At 42.4% G+C, this 20234-nt stretch overlaps 1 protein-coding gene across 1 annotated transcript in view; it reads left to right on the plus strand.

Annotated features, from left to right (window-relative positions):
- LOC146615658 (mitogen-activated protein kinase kinase kinase kinase 4-like) overlaps window positions 1–20234 on the plus strand; it is a 109915-nt gene that overhangs the window by 51611 nt on the left and 38070 nt on the right. Inside the window, exons 4-12 of the mRNA XM_085375078.1 lie at window positions 10801–10926; window positions 16407–16517; window positions 16706–16796; window positions 17559–17689; window positions 17909–17963; window positions 18261–18339; window positions 18425–18600; window positions 18781–18853; window positions 19108–19318. Of these exons, the coding sequence (XP_085231204.1) occupies window positions 10801–10926; window positions 16407–16517; window positions 16706–16796; window positions 17559–17689; window positions 17909–17963; window positions 18261–18339; window positions 18425–18600; window positions 18781–18853; window positions 19108–19318 (1053 nt within the window). The remainder of the gene's footprint in view (window positions 1–10800; window positions 10927–16406; window positions 16518–16705; window positions 16797–17558; window positions 17690–17908; window positions 17964–18260; window positions 18340–18424; window positions 18601–18780; window positions 18854–19107; window positions 19319–20234) is intronic.

A 20234-nucleotide genomic window follows, 5' to 3' on the forward strand; every position in this document is an offset into this window, starting at 1 on the left:
GATCAAGAGCATTTGATGGGGACATGTTTATGTATTCATACAAGATGAATCATTGAAGAGAAATACACATGTTGAGGAGTCTTGGCAGTTACTTTTTTTCCTCCCGTTCCACCAAAATGTTTTGAGTGGTCCCTTTTCCACACGGTTTCAGCCATTTTTATAAAATAAACACAGCCTGTTTGGCTGGACACCGGCCAAGAATGACTGTCAGGCAGAGGAAGTTGTTTGCATTGGGAAAATTTGAGATACTGCACATGTACGCAAATTCAGTATAACAGTTACTGTATATATGCATATGTATGTCTGTGTGTGTGTGTGTGTGTGTGTGAGAGAGAGATGGGAACCACAGGAGCTTTCATGCACTCACAAGTCATGGATGGAAAACCTCCCATTTATACATCTTCTTTCCTATGTGTGTGCGTTTCTGGGAACGCTCTCGATTCCCTGTGCTTATCTCTGCATATGTGCTCTGACCCACATACCACTTCCTGTTCTGTATAGAGAGTGTGGGAGAGAGAGAGAGGGTGAAAAATGGACACTTAAGAAAACAGTAGGGCTATAGAGTAACAGTGCACAAGGTTGGGCTTTGTGATATAAGCAAGTCATTCTGAGCCTCAGTTGCTTTAAAGTTTCTGTTAAACCTTTAAATACCCCATTAAAAGACTGAGAGTGTGAAAAATAGGCCGCTAAAGATGAGCGGGTATAACTGTAAACTAAAATGTTGATTTCATGCAAATTGTCATAATGTGAAGGTTACAGCAGAGCTAAATTGCCTTTGTAACTCAATGACTTTCATCAGCTCCTTATTGGCAGCACGTCTTTTGCAATAAACAGCAACAGCATTGATGATTTCTTGAGGCTAGAACACATTTCCTCAGGCTGTGCTCAGCTGAACTTCCAGGGCTGCATACAGAGATTTTCATATTACTTCATACTTTTTCTGGTTTGATAATTGTATTATTCTTAGACTATGTTTTTAGCAACATTCACTCATATTTGACTGCTTCAGACAAAATGTAACATTTTTAAAGTCATAACATGTCTGTGTTTTGATTGGTTGGACTATAAAGGCAATTTAAGGGTGCCGATTTGCACTTTAAAGCTCTCTTATGAGCATTTTTGTTGTTGTTTTACTTCTGCTAACAATAAAGAATATTGAAGAATAAATCAATTATAACTAAATATTTATTTGCAGTACCAAATTTACAAATAGCTTCAACACAGACTTGCAAACCTCTGAAACCCCAGAAACACTGTCTTTTATTTGGGCTAATGTGGTAGAGCTGTGCAAGCTAAACCGGCGTTTAACACACAGATTCACAGTTGGTTCTGGTTATAACAGGTAAAACTAATTTATTTGAAGCTTTTGTTTTGACTAGAAACATCTGTGTCTTCCTCTCCATCTCCCACAGAGTGAATAAGATGAAAACAGACATTAAAGATTCTCGCTGTTCAGATATAATTGTAGTTTTTTCAAAACCAGTCAAAGTGGCATTAACATAGATTTCTCTTCCTCCTGGCTTTTACATGATAAACTAGAAGTTTCTGTAAGTGGAGCAGTACTCGTGCCTTTTATGTGACACTGAAATACTGCATCCTTTCTCTCCAAAAGGGTTGGAACTGTTTACCACAGTTTTTTTTGTTCATTTACTTTTGAGGAAATTAGCCTGAGCTTGCTTCCTGTGCTTAAGACTGAGAGAGATGGTGTATGCAGGCTTCTCTGCACCACGCAGTTTCTTGTGATGCCTGTAAAATGCTATTACATCGTTTTAGATGTGTGGATGTGCTTTTGTTGTAGTGTGGCGTGCTGGAGACAGTAGTGTGTTGCTTCCTGAGACAGCTGTAATTGCTGTTTCTTTTTTTTCTTTTTTACTGTGTGGTAATGCTTTCAGGTGGCAACTCTTTACCTTGTGCTTTACTTCAGACCAGTAATGCCACACCGGTGACTTTGTACATCCAAAGCAACTGGCAGTTTAATGTCCGTCAGTTTAATGTCTCCTGTGCAGGAATCCTTATTTTTGCAGTCTGTTTAAGTTTAGATAGAAAAGCAGTGCCGATGCTGCGTTTTAGGAATGTCTGTCCCCGTAGTACAGCTGTCTGATTAATTGTAAGAAGTCTTTTTGGATGTTTGTCGATTACATAAGAGAGTAAGCTCAGATAAGGAGAAGAAATCAGTGATAATGCCCCCCCTTCCTCCAGAGAAGGTTCATGTAAAGTGCAGTGGGATTATGGGAGGGGCTATCACTGCTTGCAGGCTCAATCACATCCATTCTCCAGATTCTTACATCAGTCGTCTCCTTGCTCTCTTTTTCTTAAATTTCTCATCCTCGCTTGTGTTTTCACCCTTGCTCTTCCAGTTTCTGGCACAAATATGCCCATTGTGTTCTCCCCCGTTTCCATCATTCACCATCTCTCACCAGCCACCACCTCTGTTGTTTGCGAAATGAGGGAACGCGTGAGAGAACTGACAGAGGGAGTGAAGTCATCATCATCCCTTATAGGAAATTGGAAAGAAAGCGGAAGAGGTAGAGAGGGAATTGTAGCTGCAGCATGGCTGCATTCTGCATCTCCCACTGCTGCTGTTGACTTGATGTAATACAGCAGGACTCAGAATTTAATGGGGGAAAAAATCAATCTTGATTAGAGGAAAAACTCCACAGCAAGCATGTTTCTCTCTGCCTTTCGCTTCCCTCGGGAAATAAATTACTATTCTAGACATTTTTCCTCGCATCCTTTTGTCTCAGTAAATTTTGTGCATGAACTGAAAGACATCACAAGCCAAGAGAGCTCTTTCTCTCTCCTCTCACTCACCTCCCTCTCCCACTGCTCCCTGTACACTCAGAGGTGTGAATGTGGGAAGGTGTGGAAGACGCAGTAAGAGTGAATGACATAATAAAACATTTTGAAATGTCTGGCAATATAAAACCTATTACACTGAATTCCAAGTTTGAACCTTTTGAGTTTAAGTTTCTGAAATCGTTCCTCCAGTTTGGATGTGTTCAACAAAAGAACTCGATTCTGGTTTGAGAAAACTTAGCTCGTCACTTCAGAGTGAGACATCAACATCATTGAAGGATTCCCATACAAACTGATGCAGATATTCATCAGATATTCCCAAGTAGTTAAAACTGAAAACCTTTGAAACAACTTTCAGTGCTTTTCAGTCAGCATTTTCACTTATTCACTGAAATATCTAGAATATCTTTGGTTAAGACTATTCATGTTCAATCTAGGATCATTTTTAAAGACTGATAACATGTAGTGTGATAAATCAATGTATGTAACTCAATTGTTTCATATATTCTAACCTCAAAGACCAGTTTAAAGCAGAATTTGTAAAATAAATCCATTTCCAACAGTTTTAATTTAAGCAATGCTAAAAGTGAGATGAATCAAATTGGGATCTTTCATCCTTTCAGCCTTTTTAGCTTCTCTCAAAGTGTTTCCTTGCTGAGCCACAGTGTTAGCTTACGCAGAAATTGAAAATGCATTTGTAAGACTTTAATACTGTGGATTTTGTCCCTCTATCACCCTTCTTCATATATGAGGAATCCACATGGGGGCATTTTCAGGTATGACAGCCAACCCAGTAATGCCTGGAACAAGTCTCTCCATGTTCCCGGTTGTCTGTTAGAGGGATGTCAACCTTTTTTGGCCTCTGAAGAAGTCTCCCTGCTACTCTGCTTCCATTTTCCATTATGCTTCCATTTTGCGGCTGTCTGCTCCCCTGGGTCGGTAGTTCTGTGAGCGCTGCTCAAATTGTGTGCTGTCATACTTTAGAAGCAATATGGCTGCAACAGAGTCTCCCCACCATTTCATGCCCTGGAATGATAATGAGTAGTTTCAGGATGCCTTGTTTTGAAGGACTGACTACAAATCAGGGAAAGTGAGACAGAGAGCGAGAGATGGCGAGAGTGAAAGAGAGAGGCCGAGGTGAGATGTGTAATGACGGGATGGATGAACGTGAAAGTAAAGAGTAGAGTCATTATAGAGGACAACTGGAAGTGATGTTGCAAGGAGGACAGAGGCTGGACAGGATAAATGTGCAAACAAGATGGAGAGAAGGAGACACGGTGAACATGTGACAAAAAGAGAGGGGGTGATGTCATCTGCTCGTTAAAGCAGCTGTGGCCTGACATCCAGGCTACTTCCTGCTTTTCATCCCCTCTCTCTCTCTCTCTCACACACACACACACACACACACACACACACACACACACACACACACACACACACACAGTTTATGTGTCTGATCTGGACAAACTGATGTTGATGATGATGATGATGATTCATTCATAACTGTATATTAAATTAATCACCACCAATCTTGACTGTAAATTAATTGTTTTGATCATTTATCAAAGGTTATAGTAATGTTGTTATGATATAAATAATAATAATAATAATGTGTAAATGATGATAATAGTAATACTTTGGCAAGCGTGAGTGCTTAAAGATCGCATGCATTTGATTAGCTGGTTCTGGCAATTTTTTTTTTTTAAACAAAAGTAGAATCAACAAATTTAAAGTACAGAATCAATAAAAGTGATTTCAGATTCCCTATTTGAAGTCTTTGCTGTCATGTCTTTGCTGTGTTTTAGTGTAAAATAGGTGCATGTTATAGATGCATTGTTGTATTGAACACTGTTGTGTTTTGTCAGTTTAGGGGATTCTCGTCTTCGTCTCCTTTAGCCGCTGTTTTAGCTGTGATTCATGTCCCATATTGGGTAATGCTTAAGAATGTTCCTGCTGCGTTCCTCCGCCTTCACTCTGGTCTCCGCATCTGTAATTATTCTCAGTTGTTACAAAAAATGTTCACATGACTGACATTTTGTGGGCGAGGGATGCTCTGTTGACCATAGATGGTACTGGTGTCTGTGTGGATCTTTCTCTGCATCCTTTAGCACCCTTTATAGTTTTGTTTTTACTTTCAAAGTATAATTTACTCATCTAACCAACCGACTGGTTGACTGACAGGTTGGCCGGCTCACCTGCTGGGTGAGTAGCTGGACGGCTGCTGGCTAACTGCGGGCCTGCTGCTGATGAGTGGATAAACAGAAGGACTAGCTGGCCAGCAGTCTGGTTTGCTGGCTTTCTGACTGATTGGTTGGCTGCCTGCCTAGCCAAATGACCGGCTGCCTGGCTGGAGCAGTAACCAGCGGGCTGCCTGATGGACAGTGACTCAAGGGATTGGCTTGCTGGCTGTCTGACCGACTGACCCCATCATCTTTATGACAGTCAAAGCTCCTGCTGAAGTCCTTAAAAACTCTCAGCATGTTAAAGTAAAAATAAATATCAGAAAATTTGTCCAATGGAAGCTAAAAGTAAACTAGCTTTCATTTTTAGCTGCAGGAAGTGACAGAGTATATAGAGCTTTACTTAAAAGCTGCTTAAAGTGCAGAAATATTTAAATAGTTTAAAAAAAACACTGCTTCTGAAATACTGTCCACATGACTGACAGCATGAAAATATCTTCTTTTAAAGTGATCACGAACTTGTGCGCTGTCAGTTATCCAAACGTGATGTTTACTGGGTGTTCTGAATATCAGAGATAGTGAAACTGAGCTGCTCGCTTTTATTTACCCAATGGAGTCGCCAGTGAACCCATCTCTTATCTTTTAAATGCTGAAGTCTGGCAGAACTGCCCTTTAACTTCTGGGTCGGATTCAGAAATGGTAGCAGCCGTCAGCTGCCTGTCATTTGTTGCTCCTGCAGTTCTCGATAAGACGTGCACGTTTTAATTTCTTCCAGCGCCAACTTATAAGATTGAACCTGCCGTTAAAATATAAAAAGCCACTCTTATCCCCTTTGACAAGAAAGTTGAATTTGACAGCCAACAGAGTGAGGTAGCTACCTGCAGGGATAAATATAAAGGTCTTGGCAGTCATCAAGCGGCATTAACTTGCGAGTAGGAAGAAGATTTTTATTACAGTTGCAGTAAAACCAATGGTGAATTGGCCACTATTCTTATGTAACTACAGTGTGATGTTGGTTAGAAGATTTTCTGTTGGTAGCAAATCATCTGAAAGTGTGAGATGGTGTCCTCAGTGCAGAAATGTATTTGATTTGTAAACTACAGGCTCTGGGTTCTTGTTTCTCTTAGTGTTTTTTAATCTAATGAACGTACTCATTGCTTCTTTTACTTACCTGTTAAACCAAAGCTTTCGTGGTTGAGATCATCATAGTCTGATCTCAAATTTCTTTACCAATTCTTAACGTTAGGCGTCAGTCCATACTAGCTTGTCATTAGCAATGTTGCATTTACAGGTGTTTGGGGAGATTTGATATCCCGGTTGCTGCAGTAAATAGCCTGGGGGTTTTTACCTTGAAAGGTTGTTAAACAGGTACTTGTAGGGTTCGGGGTAATTTAATATTATGCTCAATTAATGTTGTGCGTGGTACAGACAGAACAGAGGAGCTGTATTGACCTAAGTGCATCTCTGCGTGTGCAGTGAGTCACTGTGTACAGCCTATACCACTGAGAGCCGTGAATCATAGTTAACATTTACACATGTAATAAGTGACAGCATACAATATGTTATATTATATATTTTTAAAGCATATTAGAAACCCTATATTAGGAAACCCTGACGGTTATTTGTGGCCTAGCTATAGTTTGCATCGTCACATTTTTGCTCTTCTCTTGCACAAATTTCAAGTAACGTGACGTTTCCACCTTCAAACTCTGTTGTTTTCAAACAGAGGCTGGGTGATCGATGTGCAAATGTGCATTACACATTACTGTTTTTTTTCCCATCTGCCCATCTCGCTGATGTATGAGGATATTTGTAAAAACTTAAGTAATCAAACAAAGGCAGTAAGTGGTTTAACCTCCTAGGACCTGGTGTCCACATATATGGTCATCACATTTTGGGTTATTTAGACCAAAATACTCAGTTTTGCTCTACAAGGGCCTGATATCCACTTACGAGGACATTATACTGCTACTGTTCTATCGAAATTTTAAACGAATATCCTCATATGGTCTTATTTTTCTTAAAAACAAAAATAAGGTAAAAAAAAATCTGGTAATTCTTTGTTTTTACATTCAATCAGCCCAAATATCAAAGAGAAATTAAAAATGCATGCCGTGGAAGAGTTCGGGTCTTAGGAGGTTAATGAGTAACTGTAATAAGGGCTACTATTTCACAAAGGTCACTCCACATGTTTCACATGCTTCACGCATGCGCAGGACTGGAACGTAAGTGTTTTCGGCTGTTTCAATGTGGACGCACAACTCCGTGAAAACGACTGAAAACGTTAGTGTGAAGCGTTTTCAGATGAAAAGGCCGTTTTCATATCTATCCGGGCTAGTGTGGAAGTAGTCTAAGTAACCGATTGCCAGATTACTCACAGACAATGTAGTATGATTATAGATTAGTTGAAGTTCTTGGGTAAAGAGCATCCAGACACATTGTGCAGAGTGATGAAGTTCTTCTTTACCAGCGAAGGACAACCATTTCTTTGTGGAAAGTCCCCAAACGGTCACCACAAAAATTGTTGTCTTGCACTGTATTATTATAGATGAAATATATGAAGTGGTGGTAGCCTTCTGGGTCTAAAAAGTGAACATCATGTGCCTTAAACCTGCATTCTTTCAAACGGGACTTTGATGTTTGCAAAAATAGGTCTGCTTGTATGGACGTTTATGGGAAAATCACCCTCGGCTACTTTGATCTGTGTCCTCAGTAGACACTTTCCACATGACTGTATGATCTTAGTTTCTAATTTCTAGTAGCATGATCATCATTTTGTGCGATACAGTCTCTATTGGAGTTGTAAACGAGGTTAAGGGAGGGCAGGCCAACCTGATTGACAAGTTTCTACCTTGTATATGTCGTAGTATGAAGATGTACCTGGATTATTGTGTGGAAAAGGATTCTGCATATATTCTCCATAAAACAGAGCAAATCTTAATCTTATTGCAACACAACCAGAGTGCAACAACAATAAAGAGAATGGTTAGTAGAGTTGCAACATCAGCAGTGTTCATGTTAAAATGTCACCATCTTCGATATGAAAAGCCAAACAGTTTGCCCAGCACTTCCTCGGGGCCTTTCCTCCGTGGACATATGATGCTGCTGCAGTTTACTAAGGAGTCCAGGCTGCAGCTCCTGCTTATCAAGCAGCCGCCATTGGAAAGAAAATGTCACGTCATGTCACTCCCGGTTGGGTTGCTAGATCAAACGCACGTGCTCAGCTGAAGCAAAAACACTCAGGAACAAATGTCACCCAGCTTTGTCACCGTGATTGAGAAATAATCACTTGATCTTGTTATGTGCCTGAACGTGTGTCTGAGCCTGTACTGTAATATCCTGTGAGTGTGACGGGGAGACATGGGGGGGGTTGTTTGGCTCAGTTATCATTTTGAATTCAGGCTGTGTCTCCATGTTTGTTTGGAGGGCTATACATTTATTAGATTTTCTTTTGGACACTGTTTGTGTTCTTGCCTGGCCCTGTCTTTCACAAGTAGATGCAAAAAAACAGCAAAATTAGCTTCTCTTTTAGTTTTCACTACCAACACAACAACCTGGTTTAGTTACAGCCCATTTTATAAGTTTCCCACTGAGACCAGACTTTCATATAAGTATGAAAACCAGTTCTTGCATAGCAAAGAATCCTCAAACATAGTCAAATGTTTTCCTACCATTTAAAATAAGGAGTCAAATAAAGACTTTGAGAAGTAGAGACTAAGAGTTGTGTAGATCTCAGCTGTAAATCTGCTATGCAGGAACACAGCAAAAGGTGGTGCTGTAAAAGCGCACAGAACAGCTCTGCAAGCCTTCAGACAAAAAAACAAAACATTTAAGCCTGCACACAATAAGAACTATTTAATTTATGAATACATCAGCTGACACTACTGTCTGGCAGATGATAGTAAATATTCCTCTAGATTGCTCGTTGTTTTGTTTGGCATTTTTACAGCCCAGCTGAGACTTTTAAAGTCTGCACTTTAAATGCCGTCAATAGATAAAGCAGTTGCCAGTCAATTTATACACGTTCAAATCATGTCTGTGTTACCGTAGTTCTTTCAAACAGTTGGCACCGATTGGCTGTAAAAGTGTTACATGTACGTGCTTACAGGTGCTCCTGTTACTTGTGTGTGCATTCTGGCATGCTTTTGCCTTATTAACAATATTTAGCAGTGTGTAAGCTGAACATTTACAGATTCAAGATCATTATCATTATTATCATATGACACTGATACCCCCAGACTGCCTGGGGATTGTCCACACTCGGAGAGTGTTGACTGAGCCCGAAGTCTGAGCGCTGGAAAGACAATGGTGATGTTTGTGGAGAAAGTGCTGGGAGAGACAGCTGTTGCACAGCATGGCCCTCTCCTCTCCAAGTCTGGGGCCCCAGCTTTGCCCGAGTCCGAAGTCGAGGAGTATCTGGTCGATGTACCTGCAGTTAGCTGGGCTGACCACATGAAATAGCCGTGGTTTGTCAGAGGATGAGCAGGAGAGCCTATCGTCAGCCCAGCGTGCTGCTGCTACTGCGCTGGCCAGCTACGATGATGCGTCTCTTTATCCCTGTTTCGCCACTGGCCCTCTCCTCCACCAGTTTGTAGAATTTTTCCTTCCACCAGAGCCCATGGGGCCAAAAATTCATCTTCCCATGTTCCTAGAATTTGTTTGCAAGCTAACTGCATCATGGAGCAAACCGCCATCCAACCATATCACTGTGCCTGCCTATTGACAGTACATGGAGCTGGGAAGCATGGAGTACATGGATGACACCAACGAGGCTGGCTTAGCTAACACACCTGGTATGGAGCCATCCCTGGCTGCTTATCTGGCACCGTCCCACAACCATGGTGTTGGTGGCCCCACAACTCTGCCGTACAAGCAGTGCAGATTCTCCACGTTGCAGCTGGACAGTTTCAACTGGAATGCAGGCGGCGTTTCTGTGGATTCTCTCACCACCTGTGTGCATCGTGTCACCTGACAATGACACGAATCTTGCATGCTAGCTGTCTGTCCCTGGAGGGAGCCCAGACTGCACCAGGGCTCTCAGATTGGGAGGGTGTTGTTTCACAAGGTGGTATCCACAGATGGGGAGCTCTGTGCGATGACGCATCAGTGAGAGGTGTCAGGACCACAGAGCAGCCTGAGCTGCACATGAATCACTTAGAGCTGCTAGCAGTGTTCTTAGCTCTCAGGCATTTTTGTTCTGAGGGTCCAGCATGTCCTAGTGATGACAGACAATTTAACAGTGGTCTCTTACATAAACAGGCAGGGAGGGATACGCTCTCTTCCCCTGTTAAAGCTGTCTCGCTCTCTGCTTCTATGGCGCAGTGTTCATTTTCTGTCTCTAAGAGCCACCCATGTTCCAGGCCACCTGAACCTGGGGCCAGACCTTCCCTCCAGGGGCTGTCCCCTGGTGAGGGATTGGAGGTTGCACCCTTTCACAGTGGCCCAGATTTGGGATCTATTTGGCAAGACGAAATTACACCTTTGTGCCTCCTGGTATAACACAAGGCTGCCCTGTTACGCAGCTTGGCTCGGTGAAGAGCGGCTATCGAAGTCGGGGTCATTGTGATTACAGGGAGTGAGTGCAGGCGGGGCCAAAACCATGTCATTACAGGTCGTCTTTAGGGTTTGAATAGAGGTTTCTTCAGCCAGGACACGGGGGCGTGATATGTACCTCGTTCCTATCCTTCAGATAACAGAACTAATAGACATGACTGTTTGTTTGGATCTACTCTGTTAATTCAAATAATTGCTTCCCAGCTGATCCACAGTCAATGATAGTGTCCTAACTCTGTTTTTCCACCTTTTTTTTTTTTTTTTTTCATAGGATGAAGAGGAGGAAATTAAGTTGGAAATCAACATGCTGAAGAAGTACTCCCATCACAGAAATATAGCCACCTACTACGGAGCCTTCATCAAGAAAAGTCCACCAGGCCATGATGACCAGCTCTGGGTGAGTTTAACATCCCATTTCTATAACGAGCACAGTATTACACACATTACAGGTTCAATTTAAACTTTATATCTATCTATCTATCTATCTATCTATCTATCTATCTATCTATCTATCTATCTATCTATCTATCTATCTATCTATCTATCTATCTATCTATCTATATATCTATCTATATATCTATCTATATATCTATCTATATATCTATCTATATATCTATCTATATCAGAATCAGAATCAGAATACTTTATTGATCCCTGGGGGAAATTATTTTTTGTTACAGTGCTCCATTATAAACCAACATTAAGACAAGACAGACAATATGCTAACTAAGAATAGTACAATATATACATATATATACATACATACATACATAAGTCACTTATAAATAAATATTTGGAAAAGAAACATGTGTAGTTGTAGCAGCAAACAGTGTGTTAAGTGGATGCGTTGTACAGGGAGATGGCCACAGGCAGGAATGATTTCCTGTGTCGTTCAGTGGTGCTTTTCGGTAATCTCAGTCTCTCACTGAACGAGCTCCTGTGACTGACCAGCATGTCATGGAGTGGGTGGGAGGTGTTATCCAACATTGTCTTTATCTTGGACAGCATCCGCCTCTCCGACACCACCTTGAGGGAGTCCAGCTCCATCCCCACAACATTGCTGGCCTTACGGATCAGTTTATTAAGTCTGTTGGCATCTGCGACCCTCAGCCTGCTCCCCCAGCATGCAACAGCATAGAGGATCGCACTGGCCACCACAGACTCATAGAAAATCCTCAGCATTTTCTGGCAGATGTTGAAGGACCTCAGTCGCCTCAAAAAATAGAGACGACTCTGGCCCTTCCTGTAAAGTGCTGTGGTGTTTTTAGCCCAGTCCAGTTTATTGTCAATGTGTACTCCAAGGTATTTATAGTCCTCCACAATGTCAACACTGACCCCCTGGATTGAAACAGGGGTCAAGTGTTTCCTGGTCTTCCTGAAGTCCACGATCAGTTCCTTGGTCTTTGCCACGTTGAGCTGCAGATGATTCTGCTCACACCACGTGACAAAGGAGTCGACCACAGCCCGGTACTCTGTCTCATCATCCCTGCTGATGCATCCAACCACCGCAGAGTCATCAGAAAACTTCTGAAGATGGCAGGTCTCTGTGCAGTGGCTGAAGTCTGTGGTGTAGAGGGTGAAGAGGAAGGGGGAGAGGACAGTCCCCTGTGGTGCCCCTGTGTTGCTAATCACCTTGTCAGACACACACTGTGGGAGACGTACATATTGTGGTCTTCCTGTCAGGTAATCAACAATCCAGGACACCAGAGAAGCATCCACCTGCATCGCTGCTAACTTATCACCCAGGAGGGTCGGCCTGATGGTGTTGAAAGCACTGGAAAAGTCAAAAAACATGACCCTCACAGTGCTCGCCGGCTGGTCCAGATGGGTGTAGACACGATTGAGCAGGTAGATGATGGCGTCCTCTGTTCCGAGACGAGGCTGATAAGCGAACTGAAGGGGATCCAGATGTGGTCTTACTATGGGTCGCAGCTGGTCCAGGATGAGCCTTTCCAGGGTCTTCATGATGTGGGAGGTCAGTGCCACGGGCCTGTAATCCTGGGGGCCACTGGGACGAGGCGTCTTTGGTACAGGGACGAGGCATGATGTCTTCCACATCACCGGGACCCTCTGCAGACTCAGACTCAGCATAAACAGTTTATGAAAGACTCCACACAGCTGGGGGGCACAGGTCTTGAGGACAAGGGGACTCACTCCGTCTGGTCCAGCAGACTTGCCTGAGTGAAGTCTCCTCATTTGCATCTCAACCTGGTATTGAGTGAAGGTGATGGGTGGGGGAGGGGTGTCAGGAATCTCACAGGAGGCAACATGTGAAGAGAGAGGCTGGCACAGTGGTGTGGCTCTGGATTCCAGGCTGACTGCAGGTGAGGTTGTGGGGGTGGGAGCAGACACTGTGGTGTCGAATCTATTGAAAAACAGATTCAACTCGTCGGCTCTATTCTCACCTCCCTCAGCTCCCCTGCTGTTGGTTGGCCTGAATCCAGTGATGGTCTTCATGCCCCTCCACACCTCTCTCATGCTGTTCTGCTGGAGTTTCCACTCCAGCTTCCTCCTGTAATTGTCCTTAGCCTCTCTGATCTTGTCCTTTAGTAACACCTGGACCTTCCTCACCTCCTCTTTGTTGCCCCTTCTGAAAGCCCTCTTCTTGTTGTTGAGGAGGGCTTTGATGTCCTTAGTCACCCACGGCTTGTTATTTGGGTAACAATGAACAGTCTGAGCTGGAACAATGGAGTCGGTGCAGAAAGTTATGTAGTCTGTGATACACTCAGTAAGCCCATTGATGTCCTCGGCGTGAGGCTCACAGAGTGTTTCCCAGTCGGTCACCTCGAAACAGCCCTGTAGTTCCGCTATTGCCTCCTCTGACCACCTCCTAACAGTCCTGGTGGTCACAGGTTCCCTCCTCACAATTGGCACATAGCGGGGGGTGAGGTGAATCAGGTTATGATCTGACCTACCAAGTGGGGGGAGGGAGCATACAGTAAGTCTAAAGTTTTCTCTCCCCTGGTGGGACAGTCCACATATTGTTTGAATGTTGGTAGTGTATTGTCCAGTGATACATGGTTGAAGTCACCCGAGATCACAATAAAGGCACTCGGGTGCTGAGTCTGTAGCCGAGCTATGGCAGAGTGGATAGTGTCACATGCAGCTGTGGGGTTAGCAGAGGGGGGAACATAGACAGCCACCAAGATGACGTGAGAGAATTCCCTGGGTAAATAATACGGCCTGAGTCCAACAGCACACAGTTCAGTGTCCGGGCAACAAATCCTTTCTTTGATTGTTATGTTGGCAGGGTTACACCACCGGTTGTTAACTAAAACAGCAAGCCCACCTCCTTTACGCTTACCGCTAGCGATGCTGTCCCTGTCCGCCCGAACAGTGTGGAAGCCTTCCACGGAAGCATTCTCATCGGGAATGACCTGGTGCAGCCATGATTCGGTGAAACACATCAGGCTACACTCTCGGTATTCCCTCTGACTCCGTACCAGTGCTGAGAGCTCGTCGATTTTACTTGCCAACGATCGCACATTTCCCATCACGATAGACGGCAGACACGGTTTAAACCTCCTCCTCGCTTCGAGCCTCCGCTGTCTCACCGTCACCTTTTTTCTTCTCTTCTGTCCTTGACCTCTGCATCCCCGATGTGTTTTCCTCCAAATTTCAGCTGGTACTTCTGCGGGCACTTCTGCGGGCCTGGCCAGTGAGCCGGCCGGCATCAGGGCGATCAGCTGATCTCTGGAGTAAACAGTCCGTGCGTGTAGGAGATGTGCCGCGGTCCCGTTCCATGATAAAAGTAACAGTTCCACGGCCACCAGAAGAACAAAAACTCTCTCAATCCACATGATTGAGTAAGAGATAGAAAACGGAGGAAAATACAAGTCAGAAAAAAAAAGAATACGTAAGAAAAAAGAGCTAAACTAAGAGAAAAGCAGGAGCGACTGTAACAGGCTGCACGCTGGTTGGCGCATGCGCACTATATATATATATATATATATATATATATATATATATATATATATATATATCTTAATGAACTGAATCTTGAAGAATCCTAATTTAGAACATTTGTGGAGTTATTGAGCAAAGGGACGGAGTAGGATTAAATTCATATTCAAGCAGGAACTGTAAGATCACGTAACAAGATTTGATTCTGCATACATTCAGTGTGTTATCATCACACGTTAGAAGGTATTTTGAGACTGTAATGAAAAGATTTGCCAGGCTAAAAAAAGACAAACTAAACAATATTAGGGATTCCTGTATAACAGCCAAAGTGTACACTGTTATTTTTAGAAAGTTATTTGATTGTGTGATGACAGATAAGAGAGATATTACATACCATGAAGTCAGAAAGCTCTCCAGCTGATATGGAGTTGAAGTTGCTTTATGCATTTTCCTCATTACAGCCAATATGCAGTTCTTCATATTTGAAGAGCAGTAAAAGAAATGACAGCAACACAAAAAAACAAAACAGATTTCTAGAAAAGAGCAACAAGACTGTGGAATTAAATAAATGGTGCATAAGTGAGACACAAAAGGAAGAGAGTCAATCAGAGAAGGGAGAGGTGGGGAGGATCAGGAAGTAGAGAACAGCAGCAGGAAAAATTTAGAGCTGGTCGTTTGTCTGAGGCAGGATTACCTCGTTTTATGACCCAGAGGCTCTGCTGTTCCTGGGGAGGAGGAGGAGGGATCTCACTCTCACTTCACAACACAGTCCTGTATTTGTTTTTACAGCTGCTTCCACTCCCCGTTTACAGCCTCCACTGTTGTGGATTCATGCTGTCTGCCGTGCGTGGGGGTGACATACAGAGTGTGTGTCTGTTTTATGATATTCAGGTTCTGTGCTGACACCACTTAAGACTACTGTCTCAAGAAGATCACTTTATGTGTTTATGAGGCATATATCCTTTAGTAAGCAAGTAAGAGACACGGTATCAGAGGCTTAGTGACCATTAGAGAGCCAGTCTTGACATATTTGTTTGAGGATTTTTTATGTTTGTCACATATGTAGTACTAAAAATGAATCGGATCAGTCCCCCAGGTCGCAGCATGACAGCTGCCACCTGTTGAGGTGCACAGAAAATGCTTTCCAACTTTAAATTTATTGTAAAACAGTGACGAGGGCACCCCATGAGATTCAACAGATGCACTTCTGTATTTGTATTGTCTCCAGCTTCCTACACTTGTGGTTTTGCTAATGCTTTTCTCTTTTGCATTAAAACCACATTTCCTAATAGCCGTTGGCTTCCTGTCTCAATCACAGCACAGGGTAAACTAGTAGAAGTGATTGCATTTTTTCCTTCCGCATTCCCTTTTATTCTTTCTGCCGTCTCTTGTTGACGGCAGAAAGAATACTCTGAAGTGCTGCACAGCACTCCAGATGATTTGCATTCACATGAGGCGTGGTGGCTTACAGAAGGAAAATGCAAAGTTAACTGGGACCACTGAGTTTCTCAATAACTGCTCTGTTTGCTCAAGGTAGCTCTAATACGATGAGATAAGCTACCTTATTTATTCCCAAATTTGGGGAATTCCTATATTACACAGGAATTTCCCATTAAACTCAACAAGCTGCAAATCTTAAAATAAACTAGGATGGATTATTAAAATAAAATACAACATGATAAGATTGTCAGAGCCCAGTAAGCTAGAATAGCTCAATAATGAAAAATTAGACAAAATCAAAGGTGTGCAATGAAACACATTAAAGTGAAATAAAATAAAGAAGATCATTAAGTAATAAATGTAAATAAACACAATAAAGCACATTTGAAATCTTAATATTGCATTACAGTAATACATAACTAATGTCTTAATGGTGTATCGATAGTAAAACGCTGCATGGCGTCTTACGCTGATGGTAGAATGATGGTGAGCGTTTGTGTGTGTGTTACAAATGCATCTCTTTCTCACCTCCAGCTGGTGATGGAGTTCTGTGGTGCCGGCTCCATCACAGATCTGGTGAAGAACACCAAGGGCAACTCGCTGAAGGAAGACTGGATCGCCTACATCTCCCGAGAGATCCTCAGGGTCAGTTATTTCTCACAGTCTGCTGCCAACATCTTCACTAGATTATATTATTTGTGTCCGAAATGTTGCTAAAAGTATGATTTTAAATAATTTAACTTTTGCATTTAAACAAAACAAACACTTGTTTGACCGTCTGATACAGCCCGTGTTCCTAATAAGTTGTTTTAATTTATATTTTATCCCACCAGGGATTAGCTCACCTGCATGCTCATCATGTCATTCACCGCGACATCAAAGGACAAAACGTGCTGCTGACTGAAAACGCTGAAGTCAAGCTGGGTGAGTCAGTTGGCTTTAGACCGGGCCTGTAGACGGGAAGTGCTCCCGCGCTGTGGTTTTGGACCGGTGCATGGAAAAGCGATTGCACCAGCAGATCTGAGTCAGCACTGTGGCGATGCCAACTGGAGCTTTCTCATTGCCAGTGTTTTGTTTTCGAATGTTTCACATGATCGCACAGCTGCAGGCCTGTGTAGTCAAATCCTTATGAAACATAAGGTCTATATACAGCTCCAAAATTGGTCTTTATTTAGATTTCTTCTGATTACAGTGTCACAATAATTTCTCGCAACAAAACTACCTAGACGTTTGATTTCACTTATGATATGTGCACAAAAAGACAGAAGAATCTGTTCTGAGTTTTGGAGATTTAGTGTCCAGTTGTGCTGATCTGTAAATCAGCCTCCACAGTGTTTTTAACTTTCAAAGAAAAGCTTTAACTTCTGTATAAAAATCGCTTCTTTTTCACCAAACCTTTGTGTGAAACCACCGATCAATGTTGTTTTTATTCCCTTTAATTATCCACAATTCAGTTGCAACTTGTAATCAGGCCATCCTGTGTTACCTAGCTTAATAATGTCCCGTGACACAGCATTAAACAAAGTGTCTCCACCGTGGTTAAAATACAGCAACCTGACCCTTTACACTCTGAGGCAGACTCAAGTTAACTTGAGGGGCCCCTCTCACAGTTGTAGTTTGCCTTGGTGCAGGATCTGAACGGTTTTAGTCTGTTTTCTTCATTTGAATGCTTCGTGTTTCTTTCAGTGGACTTTGGTGTGAGCGCTCAGCTGGACCGGACGGTAGGTCGAAGAAACACCTTCATCGGGACGCCATACTGGATGGCTCCAGAGGTCATCGCGTGTGACGAAAACCCTGATGCTACCTACGATTACAGGGTGAGCATGCAAAACTGCATCTGGTCGCAGATGTTAGTGGGATTCATGGTGCAGAATGAGTTTGGAACCAGTCAAATAGGAGCATCATCCATGTGATAGAAAAGATTATAGTTTTAATCATTAATATGACCAATGAGAAGACTGCTCTGTCATTTCCATCACATGTGTTACTCAGAGAAGCACACAGACTCTAACTAATCGTATCTCTTTGTGTTTCAGAGTGATCTGTGGTCCTGTGGAATCACAGCCATTGAAATGGCTGAGGGAGCTCCTCGTAAGTACAATACCTGATTTCAATGATATCATGAGTAGAAACTGGTACTTTTATTCTAAACAAATTTACTGGTGTATTTCTGTTTCAAACCTGCATGATCAGAAGAGAACTCTGTTTACTCTGTTAACTGTAGCTTCACTATAGACTTACATTTTCTATTTATACCCCTTACTTTTATGCAGGCAATACAGATGCACCCCCCCCCCCCCCCCCCCATCATCTTAAATGTATGACTTTGACATTTATATTAGTTTTTTCTGATCTCTCATTTGGTTTCTCTTCTGTTGTTTCCTTTAGCTCTGTGTGACATGCATCCAATGAGAGCCCTCTTCCTCATTCCCAGAAACCCACCTCCTCGACTCAAGTCCAAAAAGTGGTGAGATGTTTTCCATCTTTTATTCTTGATATCAGTAAACCATGCCGATCCGAACTCTGTACATGACGTCTAACTGCCATCATAGGTCAAAGAAGTTCTTCAGCTTCATTGAGAGTTGCCTTGTGAAGAATTACACCCAGCGCCCTCCCACTGAGCAGCTGCTGAAACACCCCTTCATTCGGGACCAGCCCAATGAGAGGCAGGTCCGCATCCAGCTCAAAGACCACATCGACCGAACCAAGAAGAAGAGGGGCGAGAAAGGTGAGTCCAGGACAAAGCTCTGTCAGTGTTAACGTGCAAAAATGAACTTATTGATAAAAATCAGAAGCTACTCCCTCAAAAGGGCATATTTTGTGTCTTTAAAAAAAATATACATATATTATGATGAAGGTTTAATGAGGACTCTAATTTTTAGACTTTGTTTTTGTTAACTATCTGCAGATGAGACAGAGTATGAATACAGTGGCAGTGAAGAAGAGGAGGAAGAGTCATCTGAGCAAGAAGGAGAGCCAAGGTATCGATCCATCTAACAATACATAGTTACAGTACATAGTTTTAGCTTTTTACTATAAGCTAAACATCATAAAGTGAATTCTGACCATGTTTTTGAAGTCATCTTAGTGATTCCTTTATACACATACATATGCACGCTACAGCCTCAGTACTTGTGTAGCACAAGGTCACATGATTACACCCTTGATATGAAAAGTATTTTATGATGTCATACGGGTCAGTTTCTACATCCTTTTCATCGGGTCATCTGTACAGTTCCATAGTCAACGTGCCGGGCGAGTCGACCCTGCGTCGTGACTTCATACGTCTGCAGCAGGAGAACAAGGAGCGTTCGGAGGCCCTTCGCCGCCAACAGCTCCTCCAGGAGCAGCAGCTCCGTGAGCAGGAGGAGTACAAGCGCCAGCTGCTGGCTGAGAGGCAGAAACGTATCGAGCAGCAGAAGGAGCAGCGGAGACGGCTGGAGGAGGTTGAAACCTCATAACAAATTAATAGGATTTCTATGTTAATCGAGTAGACACAGTGCTGTGGTAAGACTGTGTGTTTAGAAGAGGCGATAGACTGCTGTTTGACTGTTGTGTTCCTGTAATGTAATAATCCAGTGTAACTGGATCTAAAGTGGTGATATCACCAGAACAGAATCCAGCAGGACAACCTAACAAATCATAGATGTTAAAATGCCCAGCTCAACAGCAGAAGTCAGTATATTTATTACCAAAATGTCTCCATAGCTAACTTGCCTGTTTGCGACCACTGCACAGGAGGTTCAGTTTAATGTGAGTCGTGTATTTGAGTGACTCTTAAGGCTGAAAGTTCGGGCCTGACCACACTGTGTCACAGAGTCAGAAAAATGTTGGCAAAATCTGTGAGAAAAAAACGAAAAAGAAAATGAGGGATGTAAATTTGCCTAAACAAAAACCATATTTAAAATATGAGTTATTTATTATTAATTAAGCATTTACCCTGGAAGTTTCAATAGGACTAAAAATAACCCTGTTGCAGGGAAAGATTTTAATTATTTATGAAGTTTTGTACACAGAGAGGTTCTCCCATGAAAATGAATGGCATCACTGTTTTTACAAAACTGAAGGGTTTTCAGTAAATTTTGATGTTTTCTGAAGTTTTCTTAAGTGTTACCTTCTATATGTTTGTTTAAAATACTAAGAAACTGATGTGGCTCGTTGGATGCAGGGAAACTTAATATATTTATTATGCTAAATATATTATTTAGATTATGGATGTATAACATGACTCTGGACTCTCACGCCCAAGAAAAGGACATTTCTAACCTATTTGACTTCATCTGCTTCTCCAGTAAATCTTGATTTATTTTGACATCATAAAAAAATCAAAAGATCAGTCTTAGATCTTATCATGGCAACAAT

Source organism: Diplotaxodon limnothrissa, linkage group LG16 (genome assembly GCF_057381915.1).
Source record: "Diplotaxodon limnothrissa isolate DT_005_m linkage group LG16, D_limnothrissa_male_GT1.1, whole genome shotgun sequence".
Taxonomy (NCBI): Eukaryota; Metazoa; Chordata; class Actinopteri; order Cichliformes; family Cichlidae; genus Diplotaxodon; species Diplotaxodon limnothrissa.